The sequence below is a fragment of the Misgurnus anguillicaudatus genome, unplaced genomic scaffold (genome assembly GCF_027580225.2).
Source record: "Misgurnus anguillicaudatus unplaced genomic scaffold, ASM2758022v2 HiC_scaffold_34, whole genome shotgun sequence".
Classification (NCBI taxonomy): Eukaryota; Metazoa; Chordata; class Actinopteri; order Cypriniformes; family Cobitidae; genus Misgurnus; species Misgurnus anguillicaudatus.
Window position 1 is genome coordinate 3,704,578 of NW_027395284.1, and position 11,108 is coordinate 3,715,685.

The 11,108-nt window shown below is 36.8% G+C and overlaps 2 protein-coding genes across 11 annotated transcripts in view; one reads left to right on the forward strand and one right to left on the reverse strand.

Moving 5' to 3' along the window:
* LOC141349061 (RIMS-binding protein 2-like) overlaps nucleotides 1-10,737 on the reverse strand; it is a 49,178-nt gene extending 38,441 nt beyond the window's left edge. For 6 of the 10 annotated variants that reach the window (XM_073866001.1, XM_073865999.1, XM_073866002.1 and 3 more), the window contains exon 1: nucleotides 1,716-1,838. The gene's annotated coding sequence lies outside the window, so the exon portion shown is untranslated. Of the gene's footprint in view, nucleotides 1-1,313; nucleotides 1,434-1,715; nucleotides 1,839-10,638 lie in introns of those variants that run through there. The other 4 variants (XM_073866005.1, XM_073866003.1, XM_073866008.1 and 1 more) reach the window with 2 other exon arrangements.
* LOC129426383 (PR domain zinc finger protein 14) overlaps nucleotides 7,774-11,108 on the forward strand; it is an 8,519-nt gene continuing 5,184 nt past the window's right edge. Inside the window, exon 1 of the mRNA XM_073865976.1 lies at nucleotides 7,774-7,779. Coding sequence (XP_073722077.1) covers nucleotides 7,774-7,779 — 6 coding nt within the window. The remainder of the gene's footprint in view (nucleotides 7,780-11,108) is intronic.

An 11,108-nucleotide genomic window follows, 5' to 3' on the forward strand; every position in this document is an offset into this window, starting at 1 on the left:
TTTACTTGCCATTTTTTCACCACAAAATTATTCTTAATGTTAATTACTTTAATATATCGGTTTGAAGTAGGGAATTAAGTTGGAACAGGTTCCAAAATGATTCATCTTGGTTTCATTTTATAAATCACAAAAACATGCAATTTAAACAGGGGTGTGTAGACTTTTTATATCCACTGTATATAACCGGCCTTGTACCAGGTAACAAATTGATTTTTATCACTTTCTTTATCTTATATTGGTCAAGACAAAAGATTAAAATAGATTAAATAATCGGTTTCATTTTAGTTTATGTAGTAAGCCATGTAATAAGTGGGTTGCTCTTACATTTTTTATACATTAAATGAAAGTAACTGCATAAAAACTTTACAAATATAATATGTCATGACCCCAAGTAAATGGGGTGGAATACAAATGTTGAAATTCTGAAACAATTAAATCCCAGCAAGCAATAGTCGTCATTTCAATATCTAGGTTAACTATAGACCCAATATGGTCCGACTATGAGGAACCCACTTCTAGCCAAAATAAACTTAAATTTGACTACATGCTCTTTTAGCCAAAATAACTTCAGAGATGTGTAAGCAAAGTAAACAGTGATTACATGGTGTTTGGTTAATTCATTCATTTTGTTCATTTCATTTTTTTGCGCAATATATAGACGTCTAGCAAATTTTTACTGACAGCCATAGACGTTTAGATGTCATAGACATCTGAGCTGTGTTCGGCTGGCTATTTAACGTTATCTCATGGCAATTCGTATACATTTTACGAGGTGGCTAATTCGTACGACCACATTTGTACATTTTTGTACGTTTTGCTTTGGCCCTGTCACGTTGGGTTTTATTTTTGTTTTTTATGATAATCTTACGCTTTTGCACAATAAACTTTGTATGAATACATACAAATTAGCCAACTCGTAAAATATTGGCTGGGCTATTGGACGTCTTTTAAACACAAAATTGCATGCTGGGATGTGACGGCTGAAGATATTAGATACTCTCTTTTAACATATTTCACACGTTGTACATTCAGAAAAACTGGCACACCAGCCCAACTCAAATGAAAAAAAAGGATTTTTTAAAACAAAATTTACAGCCTATGGGTTTTGTATATCTCAATCCAAAAAAGAACTAATCAGGTTAGTTTATTGTGGGTATAGGGGTGGTAATTGTGCATAACTCTTGTGCCATGCACAAACTCATTCCAAACGCAGTGCCTTAGCCGGGCGATCATTCAGATCTCAAGACAGCATCCACTGTTAGTATTCAACCACATCCAGTTAGTGCTGGCTTCTGTAAAGTCTTTAGAGATACCTGATGAATGAAATATATGGAAGGAGTCAGGGAGAGAGAAGGGGGGGCAGGAGAGGGGCAAGTGTTAGGGGAGGGATGGGGCGCTCCGGGACTCCTAGCCGATCACAGATCCACGAAGCTCTAAAAGGTAAAACACAATCCTGTGATACCATATAAGAGAGCACGGGAGTAAATAGAAGTCAAGGGAAAATGCAAAAGAGAGGGGAGGCCATAATCTAACACCTGATGGTATTCACAACAATTACTCCAGGATGTCAACACACAGTGGATTAAAGCACTGCTGACCACATCAAACATTGATTATTGGACCCAACCTACTTATAAAAAGTCTAGATTGAATCTAATAACTAAATGTTTATATTCCTAACCATTGTCATATGGAGAAGTGTGGCAGGTTCTTACCTTCAGCACCTGCTCTAGGTTCTCCAGTTTGCCTTGGAGCTCAGTTCTCTCCAACAGAGCGCAATCTCTCTCCACTGTCACTGTGTACAGAGCCTCCTGCAGCTGTTCATACTCACTTTTCACCTGTGTGTGTGCGAGAGAGAGAGAGAAAGAGAGAGAGAGAGAGAGAGAAATAGAGAGAGACGTTTTAATTAAAAATTGGTGACCACTTCTCCTTTGACCTGGTTGGAAAGATAAAAGGTCATTCTTACCCCCGTAACAAAAACAAATTTAGGCTCTTTAATTTTTTTTTACAATTTCACAATATGTTGGAGCTGTCTCTCTATTCTAATGTTTTTGATTTATCACTGGGGAGAATCTTTTAAAATGTTTCGGATACATATCCAAAAAAAATAACACGAGATGCCTTTTATTGCTCTGAAGACTCCAATAAGTTTTAGTTATGCTTCATTTTGTCCAGCTTTTTCTCTGAGATTTATTGTAATAGTATTAAACAGAAATACTGAGAAAATTGTTACCAAAAAGTAGAAGTAAAAGCTATAAAAATACTCTAAAACAGTGGTTCTCAAACTGGGGGCCGGGCCCCAGTTTTATGACTTTTATAAAATACATTAATTTATCATGAATTTTGTGTAATTCAATAAAAAAATAAGGCTACTAACCAACAGCATTACTTTTTATAATTTAATGTTTTGTTTAATTAAAATGTTAAGTTTGAGAAAAAAAATTTTCATAAATTTTCTTTGGGGGGCCGCAAAGGTATGCACCATACACAAGGGGGGCCGCACACTGAAAAGTTTGAGAACCACTGCTCTAAAAAAGGCAAAGTCTATGGAGAACAAAAATTATAAATACGTAAATAAATAAATGTAGATATACGTAAATAAATACATAAATATGTAAATAAATACGTAAATAAATTTAGATATACATAAATATATGTATAAATAAATAAATGCAGAAATAAATAAATAAATAAATAAATGCAGAAATAAATAAGTAATTAAATAAATAAATAAATGTATAAATAAATAAATGCAAACATAAATTAATAAATATCATTTTGCACAATTTCATTGATTTCTACATTTATTTATGCAGTTCTACATTTATTTATTCATTCATTTAATTAATTACTTATTTATTTCTGCATTTATTTATTTGTTTATTTATACATTTATTTCTGTATATCTACATTTATTTATTTATTTATTTATTTACGTATTTATGTATTTATTTACGTATATCTACATTTATGTGTTTATTAATTAATTTATTTATTTATATACACTTAAGTAATTTTTCGTCCTCCATAAAGTTCAAAAAGAGGCACTTGTTTATTCTCCGTTTTAATGCAGGTTCATTCAAGCTTACAAAGCAGACAACACTGAACATTACTTGAGTACGATCTTTAGTTCATGCTTGCGTGACTGTGCAAAAAAAATGTCTGATAAAAAAAAAGTCTGATGTTATTACTGTATAGATTGATTGTGTTCATCAGAGGTATGTCAAGAACATGTTAATTACATGAAGCATAGTGGCCACAAAAGGGACATTAATGAGTGATCAATATACACCTGTATGTTTTAGTCAGCTATGTTTTATTAAAATTAAGCCGCAAAAACAGCACAAGTCGTTTTAGGTTATGCAGATGTGTAGGCAGAGGGCAGATATTATGCAAAATCCACTTTTACAAGGTGTTTGGATACAAATGTGTGGTGGCACTGGCAGTGTGTGAACAAACCATACAATGAAAAAAATCACCTTCCACTTCTTTTTTTAATCCCCATTAAACCAAAGCGGTGTCTGTTTTTATTCTCGTGTAAATGTGATGTCAGACTGATGAAGCCCCGCCCACCGACTAAGTGGTTAATTTTACCCAAAAGCTTTTTTTAAATGTGTTTGTTAGCACATTGTAGCGCTAATGCTGTTAAATATACTATTGTCTCAGACTGTATTTTCAACTGAAAGCGCCTGCTGTCTGTTGGTAAGGGTGCGAGGGCAGTAGCTCATTTGCATTTAAAGGTACAGACATGAAAACAACACTTTTTGCTCCCATCCAAATAGGGGCATTTTGGACATGTTATAACAAATGATCTGTGGGGTATATTGAGCTAAAACTTCAGACACACATTCTAGGCACACTTGAGACTTATATTACATCTTCTAAAAAAATTGCATTATTTGTGCCCTATAAAAGAAAGTTTAATAATGTAGTGGTTTATATTAGGGGTGACTCCAAATAGTCAAAGATTCGATAGGAGAAGCCTGATTTGACTACCAATCCAACAGTCGAATCATCGCAGATGCGTTATGAAATGAAGATCATTCAATTTTGTGCAAAATAATCTGATTTCACATATAACAGCTTTGTCCCAGTATATTTATATACAGCCTATTATCATATATGATAATACTATCCAAATAATATGTGAAAAAGTAGCTTTGAATAATTTTTTTTAAAAGTGCGTTAATAAATGGCAATTCTGGCTATACTTTCGTTATTTTAATAATTTATTTATTTTTATTTTACTCATAGATATTATGAATATTCAGTTATTTTTATTTGTATTCATATCTCTCTGGATTATCTCATTTAGCTATCTTCTGGCTTGTGTTTTGTTTCCCTGCACTTCAGGCATCTTGCACACACTTGTTCTGCACCTTGTTACTTCTGACCTTATTTTATTTCATTTTTAAATTTATTATAAAGGTAAATTCTGATCTGGTTTAAGTCTGTAAATTCTGGATTGCTTTTTGTTGTAACAATGTTGCGCTGTTGCGTGCTGGCACATGCAATAGAGCCAAATGTGCCAGATGCTCTCCATATCATATTTAAGAATTCATCAAAAGGTATAAGTGTTAAAATGTATTTAAAACAGGGTGGTTATCTTGTGAAAAGTTAAGCTACAAAACAGGCAAGCCGTTTCTTTAAATTTCGGTGACTAAATTTTTATCATTTACAGTACGAATAACAAATTATATGTAATTTGTCGTTTTTTCGTCATAACTACTTTGATGCGCTAAATCTCAAAATTGAATAAGCTGAACTGCAGTAGCCGGGGGTTCCCAGGCAGGACCACATTTGCTATTTTTTAGGTTTAGTTCTCAAAAGTGTTTTTGTTTCTTTGTTTCTTCTTGTTTTGTTGTTTCTGCTGCTTGTGAAAGAAAAAAAAGTAGTGATAGACCGATATATCGGCCGGCCGATATATCGGGCCGATATTTGCGAGTTTTATGTGTATCGGCATCGGCCGATACATGGCTGCCGTGTTTGCCGATTTTTCCGGCATAATTTACAGACAGAGTGCTGGAACCCGCAAGCGATTGCAGGTCATGTGACTAAAAACAACCAACCTTTTCACGACAACATTGAAAGCTCGGCTTAACAGCTGATCATAGCTGAACAATGTGGGGTTTTTTTCATCTCTATGGGGCGGTTTCCTGGACAGGGATTAGACTAGTCCTAGACTACAATAAATGTAAGAACTGTGCAAACCAATAACATCTCTTTTTAACAACATGCCATTTTTTACATAATTTTTATGATGTAAATTGAGTGAGCAAAACCAGTATCGGCTCCAAATATCGGCTCAAGAAAAGCGGCAGCCTGTATCGGTCATCGGCTAAGGCTGGTGAAACAAAAATCGGTATCGGCATCGGCACTGAAAAATCCATATCGGTCGATCCCTAAAAAAAAGTTAACCATTGGTTGACTACCTGGCCTGGTCGCCCTCCCAACCCATGCACACACACATATGATTCGACTATAAGTTGAATATAGGCAAGATTCCACAATGCTGATTCCAAAATGTAAATCCGTAGTCGGGGACACCCCTAGTTTAGGTTGGAATCTCTGTTGGAATTTCAAGTACTTTGTGAATCTGAACACAGTTTAAAACATTGAGATATCATCCAAAATGCTCAAGAAGACCCATATGGGGTAATGTTTCAAGAGAATCAGTATGAGATTTCAGCTACAGTAAAATACTCCATTTACGGTGTTACATATTAAAAATGTCTCATTTCCCACGAATAGGGCAGTAAAAAGAACTCATAGTCTTCAAACTCAGGCACACTCTTTGCAGTGAAGCAGTATATTTAGAGGTAGAGAGAGATGAGGGGTTGACGTCCTGTATCGATCTCAGAGTCAGTCATGATAAAAAGCTGAGCTGTCAGAGAGAGGCAGCGAGTACACACTCCACACCTGCCCGGTCCGACACTCATCTCTTATCTGCAATCTGACCCGTACTGCTCACTGCAACAGCAGTTACGGCTGGGCGGACTCGATCTAGAGCATAAGTTCTCAAACAAGACGCGAGATGGTGCCAGGGGGACCCCGTTTTATGACATTTTATAAAATCTATTAATTTATCATAAATTCTGTGTAATTACACTAACAGACTGGACAGACCCAAACTGCACAGCTGCTAAGATAATGCCATTTCAAGTTATGGGACGCATCTCTAGATTCAGTGACGTCGCGTTTAGCTGTATACGTACAAATTGGCATTTTGGGAGCCTGAATCCGCTATTTTTTGAAACTGGTTCCCAGGCTGGATAATCTGAAACCGACACTCTTGCATTATCGCTTGTACGGCCAATCCGTATATTTTAGCCCTTTTCTCACATATATTATGTGTAAGTTTGCGCATACAATCCGCTTATTCGCTCTGGAGAAACCACACACGCGTGCATTTAAACAGCTATTTCAGATGGGTGGGTGGATGGATGTACTTGCCAGGTAAGTGATGCATGAAGGACCACTCTTTTCAAAACAACAGCAAGCTCACATGACTTGCCCAAAGACAACATATACTGTTTGTGTTTAAGCTAAAGGCTATAAACAATTACAATCATGGTGGAGAAAGGTTCATTCATGTTTTTGTGTATAGTAGTAAATGTTTAGAGCAACTTAATAATAGACCTACTGAAACGGAAATTTAAAGGTAGCTTTATCGCCCCCTAAGGTACTGAGGTTTGTTACCACCAGACAAACACAAAAGCGCACATGACTCATCTTCAACTGTATTAATAAGTAGAGTACCTTTATTTGGTAATTGTTTTCAGCAATTCCCTCTCTCTCTCTCTCTGTACCTGCTCTGTAACTGCATTCATAAATGTATAATGAGAGAGAAGGGATCTAGTTTTGCCACAACAACATTTGACAACACACCTACTTGAAAGCAATGAATGCAGCCTACCTATGATCAGCTCAGCGAGACAACACTGCTATGCCAGAACTGGATGCCAAAATCTCCCTACAAATAAGCACTGACACACATAACTACTGTATAAACTGAAGCTAGCAAATCTGCAATATCAGACATGCAAGCATGATACCGAATTATGGGAGATCAGAAAAATGCAATGAAGGATGGTGAATTTCTGGAGATATATGATTAAAGCAACACTATGTAGTTTCCATGTAAAAATGACTTACAGCTCCCCCATGTGGTTGAAAAGTGCAACAGTGCCTGGTATCAGACACTCTTTTGCAGGCAGGGGAAGGGGCGGGGCTGTGTGCGCTACCCTCCACCGCCACTTTCAGAGTGTGCTTGTAGCAGCTAGGAGGCTGCTCAGGTTGCAGCAACAGTACAATTTGTCCAGTCAAAAGTTGTTCTATCACTGAAATAATTTTAGAGACATTATTTAAAGGTAAAAAACTACATAGTGTTGCTTTAAGACTATTAAAGGGGAAACTGACATTAAGACTATAATCTGAAATGGAATTGTGAACACTACTCCCTGACTTTATGGTGCATCTTATAAAAAAATATTTATGCATTTGAATTATGGGACGCGTTTATCCAAAACAACCCATAGTGCATATAGATATCTTATAAATATCTTCTATGAGTATTCATTTCTTTGTTTTGCTGAACACAAAGCAATATATTTTGGGCAATGTTTTTAACCAAACCGTTTTTGAGTACCCTTGACTTCCATGGTAGTATTTTTCCTAATATGGAAGTCAATGGTGCTTCTGTTTCGTGTGTCATTACAAATACCTTCATTTGTGTTAAGCAAAACAAAGAAATTTATCCAAGTTCATAACAACATGAGGGTGAGTAAATAATGACAGAATTGTCATTTTTGTGTAAACGTCCCTTTAAACCATATTGCTGCTCAACTATATGAACCCAATCGTGTTTTTATATCATTCAGCAATTACAAGAGCGTAATATCCGCCAGTTCCAGAGAGCAGTGCGTCTTCATATCATCTCAAACAGCGTCAGCTGAGTCAGTGAGTCTCCAACAGACAAACACACACTGCTACGATACACCAACACACACACAGCATCGACAAAAACTTTTTGTGGGCAGACATTGTCATATAATGATTTGACAGGAAATTGCTTTTCTGTGACTACATCAACAAACCCACATGCAAGAACTTCAATAATAAACATTGCACAAAATATCAACCTGACCATACAGGAAATTACATTTTTACTCCTGGATTATCTACACAAGCTAGACAGACACATGGTGAATTAAATTAAAAAGTCAAAAATATGTTAATAATAAAATCTTAAAAGGGATTAAGAAACATCTGCTGTTTATTTACATAAACACTTTACTGATGTCTAAAACAGTGCGTTGCCAAATGCTCTGCAGGACAACTATGCAGTTACAAGAAGGATGATGGACATGAAAAACTAGGAGTCTGGAAAGGTGTTTGCCTCTGATCTTAAATTTAGCACATAAAGGTGCATCCCACTAGCTTGTGCATAGATGCAACAGAGGATTCACACTCAGTTTATCTAATACCAAACCATGCAGAGCATTATCTGACATGACTGCAAACATAAGACAACACCATTACCAATAAACATGTCTTTAAGCAGAATGTGGGATTGAAATGAATTACTTGTATCCTTTTCTTAAAAGTTCAGATTAGTGAGACTGTAACACTATGGCCCTATTTTAACAATCTAAGCGCATTGTCTAAAGCGCACAGCACAACGTCTAAATGGGCGTGTCCGAATCCACTTTTGCTAATTTAATGACGGGAAAAATGGTTTGTGCGCCAAGCGCATAGTCGAAAAGGGTTGGTCCTATTGTAATGGGAGTATTTTGCGACTCTGTCATTTTGAACCTTAGTTCAGGTATCAAAGTACTAACTTCCTGACCTTTCTCACAGCTGACATGTACACGTACTGCTAATTGGCCCTCTAATGGAAAACTGATGTTATTCACCTTTGGATTTGTGATAGTAACATAGATAAACCTTTTCATCAAGTAGCATACTTCTCCTAGCAAAACCAGCAAAAAATCAGAAGACGTTTACAGTATGTACATACAGTACACACTTATATGCTCTGTTTTAAAATTTTGTGAGCTGTCTACAGAGGCAACACTTTTAGTCCTCATACTGTACAGGGACGTGTGCTACTATAGTAAGAATCGAATTATGTTGTTTTGGCTAGATTTTGCACATAATGTTCTAAGGCTAGATCAGTAAAACACTTTGGGCCCTATATTAATGATCTAAGCGCATGGTCTAAAGCACAAGACACACAGTCTAAAAGGACGTCTGAATCCACTTTGTTAATTTAACAATGAGAAAAATGGTTTGTGCGCTTAGCACACTGTCTAAAAGGGTTGTTCCTATTCTCGTAATAAGTAATGGGTGTGTTTTGGGTGAAACGTTCAATAAACCAATGAGAGTCTCTTATCTTAACCCCCTTAAAAGCCAGTTGTGCTTGCACCAAGGTTTGTAAGCAGAAAAACTGTAAGCAGAGGAAGAAGACAACCAGTTTAAGATTGATGTTAAAAATTGCATTGTGTTTTAATTATTGAAATGGTTATTTTGTAATTATAACATTCACTGCCTCAGTCTAATGAAGGTGAATGGTAAAACGCTCAATATGACAAGCAAATTAAAGGAGAATTTCACACGTAGTAACATTAATCTTTATTGAAAGTGTGTCGTATTTGTAGTCAAAATGTAACATACATTTAGAATTTGGTGCCTATTTGACCGAGAAAAGAGGTGTTTGTAGTCTCACTCCCTCAACAAAGATATTGGACTTCCTGCTTTCAATGATGCAAAATGATGATTTTTACATCATTGAAAGAAGGAAGTGCAACACTGAAATCTGTATTTCTCCTGTCTCAGCGGCAACTGAGGAAATGATGCACGACCATTCAAAAACATGACTGTGGTTCTAACTATAGAAAGCTTAATGCAAATGGGTGAAGTGTCCCTTTAAGTCCCGGCATCCTGTAGAAACAGCCAATCATTAAAACCTGAGGGAGTGGCACTGTACAATATTGTGAATTACTTGCTAGTCTTTGTGCATGCACAGTAGCTGACGCAACCTAAAACAAAGTGTTTTTTTTTCCCTAATTTTGAGCTCAAGAAACCAAATGTATTGTATTTATTCTACGGTTGATCAGAAATATGTAGTTTTATTGTGACCTGAGCACAATTTTTAAGCTATCGCTCTCTAGTCTTGTATGACTGAAATAGCTGCCCGGTGGCATTGCAAAAATGGCTGCAAAGTGCATACACTTTTCTTAAAAAGACTGTGGTAGAGCGCTCCTGATCAGTCACTCACACCACATATAGGCTGTAGGCAGCGAGGAGGCTTACTGGGTTATGCGGTGAGTGTGGATACACCCATTCATAGATGAACTCATCAATCTCTCGAGCGAGTGGGTGGCCACTGATGTGCTCCAGCAGGGCAGAGGGACTCAATGGATTGAGTTAGGGGATGTAGAAACGTGTTGCGGGCAGCACAAGGCCTCCAGGTTTATGAAGAGAAATCCTCCGCTTCCACTCGAGTGGCAAAAACACCATTAACTCTCTCCACCAGAGAACAAACTATAGCCGGAACGGATTGCGATGGCGTTGTGCGTGAGTGTGTGTGGAGGGTTTGTGCTTTAGCCGAAAGCCTGAATGAGACCGACTGCTTACCTGCTCATACTTTGCTGCTTTCTGGATATCGTTGAACAACTGGAGATTCACGCGCACTTTCTCCTGCAAAGCATGCTGGAGCTCACTCTCCTGCGAACACACATAAACATTTATTTTTTATTATTTTGGACACATTTTCTTTTTAAACAATTCTTTGGCATGTGTCTGGTAGAAATATTTCCTGGCAGACACAAATAAACACACATTTAGACAGCAGGCAGCATTCCTGGTAAGAACAGAGGGATTTAAACCTAGCCAGTGTTAGTCAATGCATTATTTATTTTGTAAAGAGCCAGAGAGACAGACAGATAGAGACAGAGTGAATGATATACACAGAAAGTAAAGGAAAAAGAGAGGGGTAAATAAAGAGATACTGCAGACCATATGTATTAGACTAGGGGTCTCCATTTTTTTGTGAGCAAGGGCTACCACAACGGATAAAACAATCTGGAGGGCTACTTTTTGATATA